Below are 21,161 nucleotides of genomic sequence, written 5' to 3'. Positions count from 1 at the left end.
CAGCCACGTTCTCTGTACTGAATTTTGCTAGGCATCCATCTCCATTGGTTTGTTTTCAGACTGCGAGCAAGAAGAGCAAAAGCAATCAAATGGATCTCAACTGGGCAGCCGCTCTGGGACATGAAGCTGCCTCTCATGGTAGACTGGGATCTGGCAGTAACTCCAGTCCTTGCACGCCAGCTCTGAAAAGAGCAGGACTAGCTCAGGTAGGAGAGACTCATTGGTTCATGAATTGGCTCCCTTCGAACTGACATATTTCTTTGAAATCCTCCCTCCCTCCCTCCCTCCCTCCCTCCTCTTCCTTCCTTCCTTCCTTCCTTCCTTCCTTCCTTCCTTCCTTCCTTCCTTCCTTCCTTCCTTCCTTCCTTCCTTCCTTCCTTCCTTCCTTCCTTCAAAATCCCAGACATAAAATCACAGTCATAAATCAAAACCAGAAGAAGATACAGTACAAAAACAAACCCTCGTTATTCTCAGTCCCCTCCAAAAAACGTTGCATAGAAGGGGTGGGAAGGAAGAGGGTGTATTTATTATGCATGGGGCTGGCCCATGCAGGGCCACAGATGGCGACCATAGCAACACAGGGAACATGGAAGTATCTGCATTCCCTTACCGCAGGCCATTCAAAGCCCTGAATTGGATCAGGGCTGGGAGGCGGCTGGGATGGTGGCGACATCGTGCATAATCGGGGATTGGCCCCACTGCCCATTGCCACCAGCCTGGACTTTCTGCCCCATGCATAATTGGCCTTTGACCCATTCAGCATTCTGGGAGCATTCAGTGAGCTTCAGTTGCAAAGTGAGCATTTGAACTTAGTTCTTCTAGATCCGACCTCGGAGTGCTACAATAGCTCCTAGTGGTTTTCTAATTGTTTAGGGAATTTTGTGGAAACGTTTCTGTGGTTCCTCAATTAGAAGAACTATAATGGCTGTTAAGTTTCAGCAGACAAGTCAGAGAGGGAGGGAGGGAGGAGAAAGAAGAAGTGTCCAGTAAGAACAGTTTCCCTGTACACAGAATATTTTACTGGGAATTTTATGTGTATCTCCATGAACTTGGAGATAGATTGCTTTACTCTCTTTTTCTTTTTTCAAACCAAAACCAAAGATTAGGTGAAACCAAAACATACTAGGTTTAAAAAAAATGGTGTGGAATGATACTTCCAGCTCCAAACATATTTTAAAAATTGTAATATTTTGAATAGTGCCATCCATCCTTTTTCATCCTCTGCTCTTTGTGTCATGAAACTTCTTTCCACAGATCATGTATGCCCTCCTGTAATATCAGCCAGCATCAATGTGAAACTTCTCTGCCCAGTTACAGCCAAGAATACATGTAGTACAGGGGAAAGGAAGGTTGACCTGGACTGTGACAGTCAAGCATTTGTTGATTCTGCCATTTCCTGCGGGAAGAGAAGCTGAATGCTTCACAGGCCTAGCAGGGTCTGCTTAGATGACTGTTATTTGTGGTGACATTAATGCCTGACTGGATTGATTGTAGGATACTATTCTTGCATGTTTCACAGGAAGCCTTGGACCCTCTACTGGCAGCTTTTATTTCCATTGGAAATATTTCACTGTGTATAATTTATATGATACTCTAAGTGCACCTGATACTTTGTGAAGCAAAGAACACACAAGCCCTGCTTGGTCAACCACAATGGAACTGTTGATGTTTGGAGAAAGGGTCAGGATTGTACCCTTCAGCACCAATCCACATATCAATTGTCTACACACTGGGCAATTTCACACATGCTAAATAATGCAGTTTCAATCCATTTCAGTGACCATTTGCAAGTGGATTTTGCCATTTCCCATAGCAGAATACAACTGCAAAGTGCATTGGAAGTGGGTTGAAAGTATGTTATTTAGTGTGTGTGAAATCACCCACTGTCTTTGTAGAGCTTATACTCTCTATGTGTAGGCCTGTATACTCTAGATCAATAGGTAGAGGACAATATCATGGACATTGGTTGTAATTCATACATACTTTGGCTGCCCCTTTGTTTTGGTCAACTGATCAGGGCTAAATCCTCTTTCCTAAGGCATTGGAAACTTTTCTAAAGGACAATAAGCATCACTTTATAGACTCTTGCTTGGGGAAGTCAGTCTCCTTGAAGTTCCTTCCTTTTGTCAGAGCTGAGTGTTTGAATCCCTTCTTGACATGCTTCATAGCAATGGTTCAAGACCCATTGTGGGCCAAAACCATGTGAAAACTGACTGAATGAAGTGAACGCTAGTTTTAACCATGTCTACTGAATTAACATGGCTTTCCATTACATGTAGGAATTAAGCACCTGCTTGAAAGAACAGGTCTTGATGCTTGGGCCCTTATGAAACAGCACAGCAATTTCAGTGAGAGCTGTTTTATATTCTCTACTCTGAAAAGGAAATAGATTTGAATCTACCAGAGTCACTTTGGCGCCTTGTAGTGGTAGGAAATGGAGCCAAATTGTACACGTGAAACATGATTTCCCAACAGAAAATGTGTTAGCTATTTCTGAGTTTTCTCTCCACTGAAAAACCAACTTGGTAGGATTGCATTTCCTCTCATACATTCTCAGCTGACAGACACAATTTCTTTAGTTACTAATCATACTCAAAACAAAGCGCTTCTCAAACTAGGATTCTTAAGGGTTTGTGATGGGACTCTGGAGAATCTGCAGATCTTCAGTGTGGTTCTTCTCAGCCCTGATATTTTAGATCTTTTGACAGAAGATGCCTGGGAGAAAGTTTAAAAATAATCAGACTTGGCATTGAGTGTCTTGAAGTGTTAAATTGCCATACATATATTACGTAGTGGCAGTCATTGCAACCACTCTTTAAAATGGGTCCATTTAATTGTCTTCAGAATTGGGTGTTGGGACCTGAGCATGAGAGTGTGGCTTTCCTAAGTCCTGGCAAAAAAGTTCAGAGAGAGCCAGTATAGTATAGTTTGGAGTGCTGGACTTTTACCACACTACTCTGGGTTCTGACTTCTGCTCAGTCTTGTAGTCACTGTCTCTCTACTTCATAGGGTTGTTGGGATGATACAATGAGGGGAGAGGAAATCCTATTATATATAGTTCAGATGGTCATGGAGCAGGGTTGTATAGATGAGTCTCTGTAGACTTCTTGATGGCTTAGCTATCTTTTAGCTTCAGGATGATTCCCCCTCATGTGTTCCTTAGATATACCATTTGCCATTTCTGACTACCACCTTTTGTTTATAAAGTCTTACTTCAGAAGGAGGATGGCTGTACTTTTAACTGGAAGAACTGTCACAGCTATGGGTTGGTCTGTTTTGACAGGTGTCTAGTTCAGTCAGGGGGGGGAAGTAAAGGGGGAAGAGAGAAATGTGCATGTGATTTGCTATAATCTATGCCACCATGAGGGAGTGTCCTTGTAGCTACATTCAGGTCTGTTTCTTTACTCAGAGAGGAGCTGAACCTTATGTGTGGCTGCTGCTGAAAACTGCAGCCCTGTGTCTCCTTCATCCTCTCCTGCCATCACACTGAGTTTTCCGCCTCCCTTTGCAAGTGTTTGCCAGTAAAGCCGATCCAAGGCAGGAAGACATAGAGCACAGTGACACCACATGCCATGTTTTATTTTACCAGACATTGCTGAGCAGTAAGAAGAAGGAGTCACAAGGCTTCTGATTTGGATGGTAACCATGTGTCTAGCTTCCCTTCACTGTGAATGTTTTCTCCATTTTTTAGAGGTTTTTGTACAAACAGTGCTTTGTGCATTGAAGCAGTTTCCATTCCATCTCACCTGGCATTTGGAGGACACCAAGGGGATTTCCGCACTCTTTTAAAATAATGAGATACTTACCTTTCATTGTCGTTATATTCTGGCCCCTCCACATGATGTCGCCAATGTGCAGTGTCTGAGCAGTAAACAGCCGGCTACATCCTCCTTTTTAAAGTGCTAGTTGGTGAATCAACAGAGAAGACACTAGGATGTTGCTGGCCCCACCCATCGGGCTGGTCACATCATCGATTTGATCTTTGGTGCAGGTGTAGCAGTAGATCTGGTGGTGAATAACATCGTTCCATGGTCACACCACCACTCCCTGAAGGCTCGACTTAGGATACCAGCCCCTTTCCATTTGGGTGATGGGTGTATTTTAGTCCATACCTGGAGAATTATGGTTTCCGAGATATTCCTGAAGGCTCTGTGGCAGGGGTAGTCAACCTGTGGTCCTCCAGATGTCCATGGACTACAATTCCCATGAGCCCCTGCCAGCATTTGCTGGCAGGGGCTCATGGGCATTGTAGTCCATGGACATCTGGAGGACCACAGGTTGACTACCCCTGCTCTGCGGAACCTGATGCCCTCCGGCATCTCGCTGATAGCCTTAATGGAGGATTAGAAGTCCTGCCTCATGGCTGCCATTGACAAGATTGCTCCTCGGCGCCCTCTCCGCCTTCTCCTCAAACAGGCTCCAATTGTATTCCCAGGAGCTTCGGGAGAGAAAGAGGGAAGCGAGACGGCTAGAGCAGGTGTGGAGGAAGACTCGCTACGAGGTGGCCAGGACATCTCATTGCATGCTCATGAAGGCATATGAGAACGTGGTGAAAGCAGTAAAACAAGATTTCTATGCCGCGGAAATCGCGTCTGCAAGCTCTCGCCTGGCACAATTCTTTAGAGTAATTAGGTTTCTTACCGCCCTCGAGGAAGGGCACAAAATGTTAAGGGAATTGGATTTGAGCTGTGCGGTTTTATCAAGCTATTTTGTGGACAAAGTTCTGTCGCTCCGCCATGACCTACCTGCCACGATTGATACAGTTCGTGAAGACGCTGCTAGCAATCTAATCAGCGGTTTGTGCTTTGGAATTCTGTGGCTTTTCCAGCTTGATATCTTTGAGCAAATCTGCTTATTCTTCTCCTTCTGTTTGTCCTGTCTTGTCTCTTTGATTAGTACCTATTCCAGTGCCGTGATTTGTCTTGATCTGGTTCTGTTGCCTTCTTTTTTGTACTGAGGTTCCACAGTCATTAGCTCAAATCCCATATCCATGCCTGTCCCCGTTAGATGCTGTATCTTACCCTGATGAGGTGGATTTACTTCCTTTTTGCCCATAACCTTAATGCTGATGGTTGCCTTCGTAGTTGCAGGTTTAGTGCAGTTTTCAATGAATGCATTTTTCATAACATTGAAGCACCGGAGAGGTGGTGGACAGCGAGGAAATAGTACTGCTGCTATACTTTGCGGGCTTACTGTTCCAGCTTGAAGTTTCCCACTTAGTTTCTTCTTCTTCCTTTCTCACATGGAAACAATGGGCTATTCTGCACTTCTAAAAATTTAGCATTAAGTAACTGAAATCACTTAATGCTATTTTTAAAAGTGCCCCCCCCCACCATTTCTCACCTCCTCGCTCTCCTCCCGCTTTCTCCCGCTTCCTGGCACTCCACATGGCTGAATGAAATGGCTGCGGAGAGGGACTCACAATACCAGCAAGTCTCCCCCTGTCTGTCAATCATGGCAGCCAGCCAATCAGCTTTCTCCTAGTTTTAAAGGGAAAGAGCTCTTTAAAAAGAAATTTCCGTTGCTATGCCTATGCTTATATGCTATGCTCTAATGCAAATAAGCATAGATGCATAGTGCATAGTTTAGCCAGCTTGTTTTGTAAGTTTGACACTTGCAGATGAACTGAAGTAAGTTTTTCCAGATTTTTTTGGGGGGGGGGGTTGAGAGGCATGCTTTGTGTGCCAGTTGGCGGGTGGGAATTTTTTTGTTCTGCCTCTATGAACCAACACATATTCATTGGTCCAGGCAGCTTTCTTCAAAAAAAAAAAAAAAAAAGAGCCCATTTGGGTAGAAGGGAGAGGGAGGGGGGCTTGAGGGCAGGCGCCAGAGACAGGAATTGTGCTGCTTTGCCCACGTTGGTTATGCACATGTCCTTGGTGCGTGGCTTGCTGCTTGTTCTCCTCCCGCTAGTGCTAGATGGCTGGGTGAATCCACTTTTGGGGATTCCTCAACTATTGCTTTGAAATGGAGGATTTAGCTGCCAGTTTGCTGCTGGAACACTGGGTGCAGACGACGGTTGTGTAAAAAGTAAAAAAAAAATCTCTGCATAAGTTTAAGATTTCACATTCTAACTTGGGAGCGGAATAGCCTAATGCAGGGGTAGTCAACCTGTGGCAGGGGCTTATGGGAATTGTAGTCCATGGACATCTGGAGGACCACAGGTTGACCACCCCTGGCCTAATGAGTCCTAATCTTCATGTAATTTTCTGGTTTCCCATGTCAGCATTTCCAGACGCATTTACAAAGTTATGTGTTCTTTCATCAATTGCATACAATATGGAAAGTGGCAGAAAATAAACACATTGAGGACACCTGCAGCAGAAACAATCAAAATAGAAAAACTCACAATGACCACATGCAAGAATTTTAAAAACTGACCAAAATCATACCCACACATCTATTTTGGTGTCTAGACTTCATCTCCCTGGGTAGTGGAGGGAACACCAATCTTTTTGACCCATCTAGTCTGAATCTCACAATACCGCTTTCAGTTCTCCCCCAATTATAAGTTGATCCGGGATAAGTTTTGTAACTAGAGAAAAAGCTACTTGCTTATGCTTTCTGTGTTGTTCTTTTATGCAGCTGAACTTGTTCATACACCTCACCAAGGTAGGTTACTGGAAGTGCTGACTTTCAAACACATTATCTAGTTCTGCTGATTTCAGGTGTTCTATTGAAGTGGCTCAGAATATAAGTGTTTTGCTGACTTAGAAGCTGGAACTATGATAGGCAGGTAGCATCTTGAGAACAGGCTTGATAAAACCTATTTTCTGATACCCAGGCTAGCTGCTTTTGAAAACAGCTTGACACTACAAAACCAGTCTGGTAAATAAATACTATAATTAGCTGCAATCATACCTGACAAAAAAAGAGAAGTACCATATTATTAGATGCTGTACCTGCTGAAAAGGTGATTTCCTGTAAGAGCAGAGAGCTAAAATATTCACCAAGAACTGAGATAAAGGAACTGAGCGCTTTACTACATGGAAAAGACTGTAATAAATATAGGAAAAATGGGGTTTGCTGTTTCTTTCAATAGTGGTTAAGAAGTTTCTTCAAGTAGTCCTACTTCCATGAATGCAAGGGGTCTTCCTCTTGATTAAATATGCATAGGATTGCTATCTTAGAGTCAATAGGCTCCCACCTCCCCATTTAAAAAAATTAGTTTAGTTAAGTATTTTCTACTATGGACTATTCTACGGGCAGTTGAGATCGTTTTCCATGCCATTCCCGGAGTTGGTTTTTAGGGGGGTATTTTAGTTGTGCTCTGTCGCCGCATATGTCTTGGATATTTTTCTGTCAGGATATTGTTGTATTTTTAGGGGTATTTTATTGGGATTTTTATTGAACGTTACCCGCCACTCCTGAAAGGCTAAAAGTCTAACAACAACAGCAACAACAACAACAACATTTTATTTTCAAGGTTATTGGGGCAAGAAAGAGACAGAACCTGTGTAGAATGAATTTTAAATGCCTTGAATACCTTTTACTATGGTCGAGCAGAATTACCTCTGTGATTAAAAAAAAATCTCAAGGTGTTTTGAAGCGGTATTGTGCCTTTAAAACCATTTATTCTTGCAAAATCTGCCAGAGTTATCAGGGGTAAAGGGTTCTGTTTTATTTTTGTGTTTGAAAGAGCTTGAAGAACAGCAGTTATCAGCAAGTTTTGACCCTAAACCAGTTCTGACTCAGAGGAGAAAAATGTCTGCTAATGAATAAAGAAGACTCCTTTTGAGAACTCCGCTCCTTCTCAGCATGTGAGATCTGACAGAGTAGCAGAACAAGATAGTATAGCTTGCAGGCATTCCTCTCGTGTTTCTGACAGGGCTATGTCAGGGATACAGTAGCCACATAAGCTGAAGAAATCAGAATCACACCTGCCCTGGCAAGGCACTGCTTAGAGAAGCCTGGAGCAATGAGGATTGTGGCTTTAATATTTGACATGTATGGACCATTCGTTCTTCTGTTGAGCTGCCTCTAGTTTTTTGTACTGTATTGATGTATGAGCACCGAACCCTCTTGAGGACTGGCGGAGAGAGGGGGGAATCAAATAATAAAATAAGCTTATCTGTACATGTTGGAGCTTTGAATGAAAAACCATGGCATTTGGGCTGGGGTCTAGTCAGATGGGTTGCCATGAATTGTGTCTTCTCAAGCCTTGGATCCCTCTTCAGGCAAATAAGAGAATGCAACAGTAGTCCTTGCAGTAGGCAGCCAGGATGAAGTGTGTGAATTTCAATCAGCAAGTATTATTTACTTTCTTAGATTTTTATACCGCCCTCCCATATGGCCCAGGGTGGATTGGTGATGCCAGCATAGAGGCTGAAGTTTGCAGACCAGACTACTTGTCTCAAGAGGTCTGCTGCCTACCTGGTGCACTCATCAAGGATGGCTTGTCCAGAACGGCTGGACAGGCTCATCAAGCCCACAGACGAGGGCTGGACAGGCTCATCAAGCCCACCCCTTCCTTCTCATCCATGTAGGAACAAATGATACTGCCCAGCACAGCATGGAATGTACTAAGAAAGACTTTGTGGATCTGGGGGGAAAGGTAAAGGTCCTAGGAGTGCAGGTTGTGTTTTCATCAGTTCTTCCTGTAAGTGAACGTGGCTTAGGAAGAGACAGAAAATCATGCAAGTGAATGACTGGCTATGTCACTGGTGGCTAAAAAGGCAAATGGGACCCATGAGGTCCCTCCCAACTCTATGATTCTACGATTCTCTCTTGTGTGAGGGTGAAGGGGGGAATGCTAATTCTGTGATGTTGATTCCTGTGGCACATGTGTGATGCTTCCAAAATTAGGGGCCATTCCGCACCAGGATCTATGTAGCAAATTGGTTTTGGAACGAAAAAACGCCATTTTAAATAGTGGAATTCATCGTTATGCATACCTGCCTTTGTAGTGGAATCCAGTTGCGTTTCTATAGTTTCCCACAGGTTTCCGGTCTCGGCAAAAATCGCTGGCCAGGAAATGATATTGCCGAGCTTTGTCCCGCCCCGGCCGTCAATCAAACGAGCAGCCAATGGGTGGCCGTTATCATGCTCCCGAAAAGCCCCTTTCCCTTTAAGGAAGGTTTTAAAAAAACACACACACGTTGCAATGAATCTGCGTTGATTCGTTGCAACTGAGCGGTATCTGCGTTGATTCGTTGCAACTGAGAGTTTTTTCATTACTCAGAAGAAACAATTTTTTCTTTAGAATTTTTAGAACAAATGCAGGTTTATTTGTTCAGTTTATCATTGAATTCCATCAATTGATTAGTCCACTAAGATTTCTCTAGTTAGGTGACAGCCCTAATAATACTTCATCTGATGTATGCTTTATTTACAGGGTGAAAACCTGCAGGCCAGTCGAGAGACGTGTAGTTCATTGTCAGATGTGGCCACAGCCCCTCTCAGCTCTGGTCAGGATGATGTGTTCTGGAACGTGTGTCAGATTCAAGAGCAACCTCCAAAGGTACTGGAACATTCTCTACATGAATTTGTAATTGTAACATTGTGGTGGGGCAGGGACAGAGTGCCCTGACCTGGATCACCCAGGCTAGCCATATCTTGTCAGATTTTGGAAGCTAAACATCATCTGCCTGGGTTAGTTTTTGGGTAGGAGACCATCAAGGAAGACCATGGACATGATACAAGCAATTTCAAACCACCTTTTAACATATTTTGTCTTGAAAACCGCATGGTCGTCATGAGTCAGCTGTGAAAATGGCAGAGGGCAGAGATAGGGAGTGTAAACCAGGTCTATGTAAAGACTATTTCTAGAAAAAGATTCTGTAAATCAGGGGTAGTCAGCCTGTGGTCCTCCAGATGTTCATGGAGTACAATTCCCATGAGCCCCTGCCAGCGTTTGCACTCCATGAACATCTGGAGGACCACAAGTTGACTACCTCTGAGGCAAATGATGATGCCTGAGAAACTGTGCATGGGTTTGCATGTTTTGTATAATTTGCTGTCTGCATGCTAAAGGAACGCGATGTACTGAGGTCCCGCTCATTGGCCACTGGAAGTCTTTGTGAGACTATGAGTGTAAATACAGTTTTAATTTAATTTTAATTCAGGATATTTATATTTATATTTTAATTTTATACACACACACACACACACACACACACACATATACACAGAAATATTTTCCAGCCAGTCCTTGTGGTTAGATAATTTATTAAAAGAACTGAAAGCCCAAAGTTTCAGGATGCTGAACTCTTTCTGTTAGCAATCTTGTGTGGTCTGATCGCCGGATGGACACAGAACAGATAAATTCCCATGAGTTGAAGGGTTTATATTTGCTGGTGATGCAGCTGTAAGAGCCATAGAATTTATTCTGCTTCTTCTGGATACTGAATTAGTCTCTGAATTCAATCCTTCTGCTGGCTGATGTCCAGCGTCAGTTGGACTTCCAAGAACTGAGTTCAGGGACCAGGAATTCTCAACCCTCTGTTGCCAAAAATGAAGTTTATACCAAGTGTGTCAGGCACAGGAAGTAAGGCATCAGAGCCTGGCTGCTGGAAGCCCCAAGTCATGAGCCCAGCTTTCCTTTCATTGCCTTCCAACTGCTTATATAACCAAAATAGCTGTTATTAAAATATTGGTACATGAATAGAGTTAATTGGGTTGTTGTATGTGTACCCCAACTAAGGTTTAGGGGGCGAAACAGATTTATGAGTATACCTTTTCTGTGTGTGTGTGTGTGTGTTTAAGAGCTGTGAATGGGAATCTGTTTTCCTGCTTAAATTTTGTAAGCTTCCAGAAAGAACAATCTCAAAGTTTTATGGCAGAGGACACTTTGGCCATCAAAGTTATCCTTCAAGGTAAGTCCCTCTAAGATTCTTATTTAAATTAACATTGATTCATTGGGGGGCTGTGTGGTGTAGTGGCTAGAGTGATGGCCAGGGAGTCAGGAGACCCAGGTTCAGATCCCCTCTCTGCTATGGAAGGTTGCTTAATGACCTTGTGCCAGACATTCAGGCTTATACCCAACCAAACTGATGGGATTGTTGTAAAGATTAAATGGAGAAGAAGAGAATCATGTAAGCCGCATTGAGTCCCCTTTGGAGGGAAAGATAAGCTATATATGAAAGAAGGATTTAGACAAGGCTAGATGTACTGCAGTGATGGCGGGCATTTAAACCTGAATTCTGTCTCATTCACAATCTGACATGCTACTGCAACACCACATTGACCTTCCTAAGAAGGCAGTTGGTGAGGGATCTGTCAGGCTTTGCGTGTTCCCACCTCTACCCTGCTACCCTGTTGAATGCTTCGAAGAGGCTAGTGCCATGTTACTGAGCTATTCTAGGAACGGTAGGCCTCCTTCTCTGTGGAAATGATAAGAACTAGCTCCCTGGGGATATTCTAGCTTTGGTTGTGCTGTTTTGGAAGTGCTTTTGAGACCCTGGGATGGAATGTGTAGTGAGGAGCGCCTTATGTGTCCTCCACTGTTTCTGATCTTGGTTCTTGACAGCACCCAGGAGTCGTCCCTGGGGGAACACGCAGTGAAAATAAACAGCAGCTGCTGCAGCTCCAGTAGCAACAGGCAACGAGAGCCAGTGTCTCATCAGAACCACCGATCGGCTTCAGGTAATCCTTGGGTCAGGATTCCATCTGTCTACATAATCAGTAACTGTGCGGGGTTTCTGGGTTGGGGGGGGGGGTAAAAAGCCTACTTTGAAATCACAGCACTGTTTCACTAATGAGTTCCCATTCTCCCTCATACTCACCTTCTTTTACAGATGTAATGTTATAATTTTTTTTTTAATTCAATGTATTTTGTTTACCTGGGTTGCTATGTAAAGGCAGCCGGTGGCAAACCACCTCTACACACCTCTTACCTTGAAATCCCTCTGGGGTCACCTTGTTGCCATCCTACATCTAAAGAGGAAACCTCCGTAAGTTGTTGATTGGTTGAGAAAGCCTCCCCCCCCCCACTGGGCATCTGGTTTTGTATGATACTCATCTAAGAGCTTCATAAGGCTGTCAGCTTAAATTGCTCATTCTCCTCTCCTCCATTCTTTCTTCACAACAACTCTGTGAGGTAGGATAGGCTGAGAGTGTGTGACTGCTCCGAGAAATACTACACTGAGGTGCATCGAGGAAGTGAGGGCCCTCGCCCAAAAACCTCTGTTGCCATTCCTGTGGAGGAGGGTGGCCTTTTCCTCAGCTTGCTCAGGAGGAGGCTTGGTAGGCAGAGCCAATGTTGCTGGCCTGTCAAGTTTCAATAATGGCTCCTGTTAAAATTCAGTTACCAACCAAAGGTGTAAAACAAGACTTCTGAGAAGCACAAATTAATTGCCAATGGCTAGTCAGACGTCTCTTCAATAAAGATGTGTGCCAACATGGGTAAGCGATCATATAATTGAACAGCCACCTGCTAGGTGGGGGGCTGCGAAGGACTGTCGAGGAGGGGAAAGGAAAATGATCACTATGTTTTTCACCACCCAGTCTCCTTCAGAATACTGTAAACTTTTATTTGCATCAGCAGGCCAATTTCCTCTCTCTGCCCGGTTCCCTTTTTTCTCTTCTTTACTCACCTGAGAGCCTTCAGCGTTGTGTGCTAGGGCACTGAGAATGAATAGTACTTTATGGGTCATTGTGGGGAGTTCTTTTAAAAAAAAATTATTTATCTGCTTCCTGGGAGTTGCCCAGATATGCAGAAATCCCAGTTTTGACTGTAAGCCAGGGGTAGTCAAACTGCGGCCCTCCAGATGTCCATGAACTACAATTCCCATGAGCCTCTGCCAGTGAACACTGGCAGGGGCTCATGGGAATTGTAGTTCATGGACATCTGGAGGACCACAGGTTGACTACCCCTGCTCTAGAGTGCAATCAGGTGCAGGAAGGTGCGGAAGCACAGGTATAACAATGACGGTTTCCACACTAGCGATATTGTTTGGATTTGAAAAATTGACTTTTTCAATTGCAGTTCTGAAGTGCCCCCTCTCTTGCCCCATAGCTAGAGCTGCTTCCTCATTCCCCCCCCCTAAAAAACCCCCTAGATTTAATCTTTTCAAACAGGGTCTACCAGGATCTAATTTCGGGCTGCCCATTGCAGAAATGCATGCCATCAGGTTTCTCCCCACAACCACCATTTTGAGTAGCTTGGGAACATCCATTTCCTCATCACCATCCTCCCTCCCCCTCCCACCCTCTGCTCTGAAAAAATCTGTCATTTTTTACAAAGGAGGGTGATTGCATTACAACACTGTTTTAAGTTTCTTTTTTAAAAGCAAACTTGCAGTCTTACACAGCAGTGTTATAACTCAGGTTTTGGTAAAAAAAATACATTCAGGACATTTTGGGAGAAGGGGGAGGCAATTGAAGGTGCAGAATGGTGGAATTCAGGAGCACAATGAAAACAAAGGTGCAAGCTGGCACTATTTGCAAAAAAAACCCCTCTTTTTTTGAAAATGGAAAGAGAGCAAAGCATGATGAGACTCAGTGCAGAAAGCATGTTGCAAATTTTAGCCTGGGAAATAAGGGAAGGAAAGCCCAGATTCAGAAGCGCTAGTTTCAACTTGTAGCATCCAAAGGAAATCCAAAACGAGACTAAAGGTATATCTCCAATGCGGAAATGGTCAATATCTCCCTGCAAATTTAAACTGCAGGTTTTTATGTGATATTGAATTGACCACTAGAGGGAGCAGAACACATGCGATACAAGAAAATACAAAAAGAAACAGGAACTTGCTGGCAAGTAAAATGAGAATGTAGGAAAAATAGATTGTCTTTAAACTCTTTAGGAATGTTATTTAGGTTGAATTTTGCACTGTGAACATTTTGATGCTTTTATTCCACTTTGTTCTAATTTTTAATATTAATTATTCACGATCTATACTACTATCAGCTCCTGGTCTTGATTTAGCAGACATAACAAACCACCTTTGCAGAAACAACTTGACATTTCACAACCAACATCAGTTTCATGGAGCAATTTGAAGACATGAAAATACTGAGGCACGGGGAAGGCTAAAGCTACTTTTCCCCATGGGCTGTGCCTGCAAACAAAAGAGCTGGTATATGTCAGGGGAGCTGGTATATGTCAGGGGAGCACAAAAAGACCCATTGCACATGTGATACAAAGTCCTTGTGTCTTTTTGATGGGTAGACAGAACCTGGCATTTCTTTTCAGTACTGACTCTTTGGTTGCTACTGACCATTTACGCGCTGGGAACTTTGCTGCCCCAGCTCCCATTCAGGAGCACAAATCGGGGGCGGATAAGATGCACCGGGCCAAATGCTCCCCTGTATAGGTGCAGGAAGAGGTGAGGCAACCTGCCATGACTAAAACTCCAGCCTGAAGCCCGGCATGAAACCTCCAGTGCATAAACAATCACTGTGGGTATCTTAAAGAAGAAAAAGAAAGAAGGCTTTGGCCAATTCCTCACCAGTAATCAGCGCTGTACCAACTTGCTTTCACCCCTGAAGTGGTCCCATTTGTCTGTCCTACTGACAGGCCACCTGACAGCACTTACTGTTAGAGTATGATCTTTTGGGCCTCATTAACCAACTCAAACTGATATCAAAATTGTTGAGGTAATTCCACATGGAGACCAGAAATGTAGCACAGACTGAGCTGGATTGAAAACAATTTCTAGAAGAGACATTTATAACCTCCAAAACCAGGGGAATAAACTGTACATTGCTGCAAAAGTAGTTAAGACTATTCACACACTGACTCTGATCATGAGGTTTGCCTTATCAATGAGTCGCACTGTGGGAATTCCCTTAACAAACGTGATTCAGAATTGGGGGGGGGGGAGTAGGTCCTTAAAATGTGAATGTGTGCTGCCAGAATTACATATGAGCACAATAGCATTAAAGTCATGTAGTATTTGCACTTTTTATCCAAGAAGAATGAGATTTTAACCATTTCTGGGATAAGAGCTGGTATGAGAATTCGCTCAATTGACAGATAATTGAAATCCCTGACCGACTGATCCTGCCCATGGTCACAGACTTGCCTATAAGGAAAGCGCCCATGTTGTCCAGTCAGACTGCTGCCATTAGTAGCAGGGAAGTAGCTATAGAAGTGATTCTCGTGTTTTCTGTTTGTGCTCATTAGGTTCCTTTCAAATCAGCTGCCAATCTGTGGCTGTACTCAACAGGAAATCTCAAACTTAAGCGACCAATGCACAATGAATACTTGGGGTATGGGGTTTGCATAAACAGCTTTGGCCAAGAAGGCCTACTGTTGCCTTCTGACTATCTGATCTTTTAAATCTTTGTTTAAACATTTTTTTTTGTAAAATTATCTTTCTGGGACCTTCAGGATCATCTGTCCACCACCAGTCCTATAAGAAGCCTGAGCACACATCTCATCTCTGCCATATTTCAGTAGGTTTTTCCTCTCCTGTTGCTATTTTTTTTAGTTTCCAGAATTCTTTTTTATTTCTGTTACTACTCACTTGGCTTTGCAAAAATTTGTTTTTGTCATTAGTTCAAATACCGGGGATTACTGTGCAAGAAAGCAGAGATAGTCTCATGTTCATTAGATGATACTTGGGTCGTTCCAGGGAGAGGTAAAGCATCACATGCCTTAAACCAGGGGTAGTCAAACTGCAGCCCTCCAGATGTCCATGGACTACAATTCCATTGTACGCTGGCAGGGGCTCATGGGAATTGTAGTCCATGGACATCTGGAGGGCTGCAGTTTGACTACCCCTGCCTTTAACTATGGATCACATCTGGCAAAAGAGGCCAAAAAGTAGTTACTTCTGTCAAGGGACTAAACAGAGATGAATTTTCCATGTGTACAGTAACAGATACACATAAGTTTCATGCCTGCCTGGCTAGATCTGTTGAATAGCAGAGAAGATGCAGTGCTGCCTTTGCCTTCTCTGAGATCAGTCTCCTTCCTTTCCAATGACCTCGCTGGTGTACCAGTCTTCTTCAGGCTGGGTGAGGAGAGAGAGGGATGGGGGAGAGGAGACAGGAGCAGTGAGGGTGGAGAGGAGGGATAGCATGCCTGTTTCACCTGTAAGGGTTACTTTATAGCCTAGTGGGAGGAGGACAAGGTGAGGAGGAGGTATGCTCAGTGGATACCTTTTCAGCAAATGGGTCCTCCTCTCATCCTCTGCCTCATCATGCCATGAGGGAAAGCATCCCATGAACTCTTCATCCTTCCCACTCCAGGCTCTCTCCCTCATGGGACCATTCTCTCTTCACCCAGACGAACAAGCCAAGCACATTCATCCCCTAAGTCAGGGGTAGTCAAACTGTGGCCCTCCAGCTGTCCATGGACTACAATTCCCACGAGCCCCTGCCAGCCTTCGCTCCATGATCCATGATGGTCACCTCCAAGATAGATTATTGTACCTCACTCTACACAAGCTTTCCTTTATCCCTGATCCGGAAACTACAGCTGGTTCAAAATGCTGCTGCTCAGGTCCATACAAGGACCCCATGAAGAGCTGTTCTCCAGCAGTTGCACTGGTTGCCAGTTGAATTCGGGATCAGGATTAAGGTGCTGGTTTTAACCTTTAAGGCCTTATGTGATCTGGGACCTATGTACCTGAGGAACCATCTCTCCCCATATGTCCCCCGAAGAGCTTTTCACTCTGCAAATACCAGCATGTTGGTTGTCCCTGGAACCATAGAAATGTGCTTGGCCTCAAGCAGAGCAAGGGCCTTTCTGGCCCTGGCTCCAACCTGGTAGAATGAGCTGCCAGTAGAGATTTGGGCCCTCATGGAGCTCCAAGAGCTCCAAAAGCCCAGCAAGATGGCACTCTCCCACCTGGCATTTTGTTGAGGCCCCCCCTGCCTAACCCTCTGCTCAGGCCTTTGCCTGATCCATTTCCATGCTATCAAAGCTGGGCTAATTATCTTAACATCACCAATCTCAACATCCAGCCCAGGAGATGGTTTACCTGCCAGGACAACTGTAGCGTTTTAGTTGAATTTTAAGATTTTAAAGTTTTTATTGTAAAATTATTTGTTATGCTGTAAAAAGAAGAAGAGTTGGTTTTTATATGCCGCTTTTCTCTACCTGAAGGAGGCTCAAAGCAGCTTACATTCGCCATCCCTTTCCTTTTCCCACCACAGACACCCTGTGGGGTGGGTGAACCGTTATTTTCGTTTATATCCAGACCGAATTTCCCAGTGAATATTGTGTGTTCTTGGCAGCTCAGCAGTAAAATGCTAGAATTAATCTGATGTTCTTACTAGCAAAACAGCCACCAATTCCTCTCTTTTTTTTTAGAGCTTGCCCTTCTTGGCCAGGGGGAAAGATGGGGCCAACTTGCTCCTGAAATCAGCAGAATATTCATCCTCCAGTGACGAAGTGTGCAGTAGTGATGAAGAAGATGACAGCTGTGACAGTAGTCACGTCAGGTGGATTCCCCACCCCTTTCCTTTCAAAAAAATATATCTGCAGATGAGTTGAAAACCCCAGGATCTGAAAATGAATTCGGTTTTGCTCGGGGAAATTGACAGGGTTGTATTTTTCCTGATGATCTACGAGAGAGTCTGTGCTTGAGCAAAATGTCCTGCCAAGAGAGATTTAAGACGCTCTTGCATCATGTCAGATGCGGGATGCCCTGCTGACTCTTGCAGTCTTTGCTGTTAGGTTAAGGCTTCCAGTACTCGGGGAGGGGACGGGGGGACTGCAGTGTTGTGCAATGGGAATGGTTTTAGTAACATCCCTGCTAATTTATGAAAATATGAAGGGGTCATTAAGAGAATCTGCACAATTGTCCTGTGAAGAAATTAAGACTTGGTAAACCCTTAGCATGAGAATATGGCTGCAGATGTCAAGTGAAATTGTACTTAAATTGCATATAGGCATGGTTGCATGCTCTCCTCATTCCTCCTTCCTGCTGTCATGGACTTTGATTGAAAATCTCCCTGTTCAGCCAAAGTTTTTCATTGTAACATCCTCTTCAAGCTCCAGTTTGTTTGAGCCAGGATTCTGAACTGGGATTTAACCAAGGAGCTCGTTTATTTCAACTGGACCTAGAAAAAAATTATATTATTTTATTTTGTTTGTTTGTTCATTCGTTTGTTCATTCGTTCGTTCATTCATACATTCATTTATTTAGTCAATCAGTTAGTTAGTTAGTTAGATTTCTTACCCACCGTTGTCAGAAATAACTCGCGGTGGGTTACAATAGAATAAAACCCCAATACATAAAAACCCATAAAAACCAAAAAACAACTTGCTCGGTTGATGAGAAAAACAAACCCCCTCCTTAACCTTCCATGTCCCCCGCTCCATCAGCCCCTCAGGGCCCCAGTTCTAAGGGATTCCAATAGTTCTTGGCTGTGGAGGGGCCCCTGCGATCTCCCACACCCTAATAGGATTGTTGTCAATTACAAGCATAGGCCTTAGGAAAAGGGGCATGTGCCTCGCATCTCTTGAATCAATTTCAGTGGTAGGGCACTATTTCTTTTGACCTAATCATGTTTGCCTGGCCTTAGTCACCATCTGTATGGCCACTTTCAAATGGGGAATGCCCATCAAATGGCACTTGAATTGGAATTTGGAACCCCTTGACCACGTGTTCCATACTGTATCGTCTGGAGTCCATTGCTTAACACCAGCCCTGCCGATCAGCTGTGAGCAATGGCTGAAGAGCTGGAGACTAATATTCCCACCACAACCAGGGGCTGTCCTGCCTCTAGAAAGCATCGGGAAGTTGGCTGTTCTACTCTGAATGAATGCAGAGGCATGTAATCATATAAAGCAGGGGTAGTCAACCTGTGGTCCTCCAGATGTCCATGGACTGCAATTCCCATGAGCCCCTGCCAGCATTTGCTGGCAGGGGCTCGTGGGAATTGTAGTCCATGAGCATCTGGAGGACCACAGGTTGACTACCCCTGATATAAAGACATGTGGAGGCACTTAATCATATAAGGACTATGACCACTGTTGATTGGGCAACATAAGTATGACCATTTAAAACTCTGTTACTTTTTGTACTAGAACTGTAAAAAGTAAAACATCGGTTGCATCATATGTTTGAAGTTGCTGGGGATGGGAAAGGAAAGGGCTACTAAACATCCTTGTTCCACCTTAATGCAGTGATATATATATATTTTTTAATTTGGCTGCAATTTGTGTGTGTTTGTCTTTTGGCTTTCCGTTCCTTTAAGAAAAATTCTCTAATTGGTTTTTGTTACTAGGCAACCGCTTACTAACAGAGTGACCAGTTTCTCGAGGGCAAGAGTTCCAGATGGGATCGAACTGAAGCCTCAGAGCCCTGCCACTGAACAGACGGTAATCCACAGCTTCAATGTGAGCATCTCTCTGCACAGAGCTGGAAATTTTCTGAGCACTCATTTTGCAGCTCTGAGTGATGAGATCCTGACTCGGCAGCCTTGACTTTGCAAGCATCTGTGTGCCTAATGGGTCCTGCAGCACTGCTGTATTTCTCTAGCCCCATCTCATGAGACAAAAACATGGGAGATCTTTTAGTGAGTTTATTTGACCCATGCCCCATTCAAATTATTGCCGAACTGGATTCTCCTTGATCCATATTGTTTTCAGAGGCTGCTGTCATTAGCTAGGAAGGAAGCAGATGGGAACTGGGAGCTTGTCCAATGTTCCCTGCAGCCAGGCCAGAACAGCTGAGGGCAGCGGGCTTTGAAGAAGTTGAGAGGAAGGTGATGTCCAGAAATGAGCCAGTAGGCTCTGAGCCAATCCACATAAATGCAAGGAGGAAGGGCAGGAGAATTGACCATTCACTGTGGAGGGGCCAGATCAGCAGGCAGAGGGAGAAAATAAAATGAGGCTCCTTGTAACGGGCCAAGGCAGAAGAAAGTGGTCGCATCCATAGAGGAGGAGGAGCAGGGTAAAATAGAACCCCTCCCCTCTCTTTCTGTGGCCTTGAGGGAGCTGTTTTGGAGTCAAGGCTCCATGTTGGAGGGTGGCCCTCCCCCCATAAGGCAGGCAGGGCCTAACAGGACTGCCTTTGAAAATCATTCCGAAACTACAGTGGGTTCAAAATACAGCATCCAGACTTTTGTCATGGGTTGGTTATGCAAACATTATATTACCCCTTTTCTGAAAGATCTACACATTTACTTGTCTGATTTCAGGCACAATTGTAAGTTCTGGTTCTTACTATTAAGTCGCTAAAGGATTTGGTGCCAGTAGAGGGAGGATTTTCCGTAGTGTTATCTCTCCTTTGGAATGCCCTTCCAGATGCTCACTTACCTGGTGCTCAGTTTATTTTCATCTGGCACCAGGCCAAAACGCACTTATTTACCCAGGCTTTTAATTAGAGGGCTTATCTTATCAGCAGACTATTAGGCCTGTTTCCATTTTATGGATAGTTTTTATGCAGCTTATGTTTCCAATTGTTTGCTTTCAGTGCAGTGGTGAATTTTAATTATAAGTCCTTGAGCAGAATTCTGAAGAGGTAGCATAGGGAGATCTTAAATGAATAAATAAAAAGTAAAAGGTATCGCAAGATAGTTATGTGGACCAGCTCAGCTAGCCGCAATCTTTAAAGCAGCAAGTAGTAAAATCACAAATTGTATTCCGTTTCAGCAGCAAACTAACCCAATGAATTAAAGTTTTGATTTAATAGGGCTTGTAAAAATTAGTGAGCTTTAAAAGGTATTTTTTTAGTGACTCAGAAGGAATTCCTCTGAGAATCATTGTAAATTCTCAAGCCTTTTACCAAAAAGACATAGCTTTTCTCAGGCACTATTCTGACTGCCGTGATAAAAGGAATTCTGATAGGAGGAGCTTTTGCTTAGTGCAGCCTTTCTCAACATTTTTACCCCTGAAACATTCTTCAGGCCTGAAGAACCCCCAAAAGTGGCACAATTGTGCAGAATATGTGTCCATGCCTCTCCCCTTTCCACCCTCTTCAGGCCCACAATTGGCCATTTTGGGAGGGTGGAGTGGATTAACATATGGTCATATCACACAATAAATGTTTAACAAACTTAAAATATATATAAGCAATTAATTAACTCCCACCTATCCACGAAACCCTTCCAGGGCTGTCAAGAAAACCCAGAGTTTCACAAAACCCTGGTTGAGAAAGCCTAGCTTAGTGGAACATCTTGAGAGACTTCACATAACCCTTGTAGTAGGAAAAGGCAGTCTCTGTGGTGGGGGTCCTTTCTGACTTCTTTGGACTGAAGAGAGACTTATTCATTGCTATGCCTCTAAGATGCTTTCCCCCCTCTTCACAGCTGTTCAGATAATG

The 21,161-nt window shown here is 43.9% G+C and overlaps 1 protein-coding gene across 5 annotated transcripts in view; it reads left to right on the top strand.

The window, feature by feature from the left end:
- The window catches only part of NRK (Nik related kinase), a 100,559-nt gene that overhangs the window by 52,850 nt on the left and 26,548 nt on the right, over window positions 1-21,161 (top strand). For 3 of the 5 annotated variants that reach the window (XM_077307345.1, XM_077307349.1, XM_077307350.1), the window contains 7 exons: window positions 60-206; window positions 9,335-9,460; window positions 10,747-10,814; window positions 11,468-11,583; window positions 15,272-15,336; window positions 17,201-17,331; window positions 19,123-19,234. In XM_077307345.1, coding sequence (XP_077163460.1) covers window positions 60-206; window positions 9,335-9,460; window positions 10,747-10,814; window positions 11,468-11,583; window positions 15,272-15,336; window positions 17,201-17,331; window positions 19,123-19,234 — 765 coding nt within the window. The remainder of the gene's footprint in view (window positions 1-59; window positions 207-9,334; window positions 9,461-10,746; window positions 10,815-11,467; window positions 11,584-15,271; window positions 15,337-17,200; window positions 17,332-19,122; window positions 19,235-21,161) is intronic. The other 2 variants (XM_077307346.1, XM_077307347.1) reach the window with 2 other exon arrangements.

This window comes from Paroedura picta, chromosome 13 (assembly GCF_049243985.1).
Source record: "Paroedura picta isolate Pp20150507F chromosome 13, Ppicta_v3.0, whole genome shotgun sequence".
NCBI classification, from domain to species: domain Eukaryota; kingdom Metazoa; phylum Chordata; class Lepidosauria; order Squamata; family Gekkonidae; genus Paroedura; species Paroedura picta.
The sequence above is the reverse complement of the archived record's forward strand: the minus strand, read 5'-3'. Positions and strand labels throughout refer to the sequence as shown.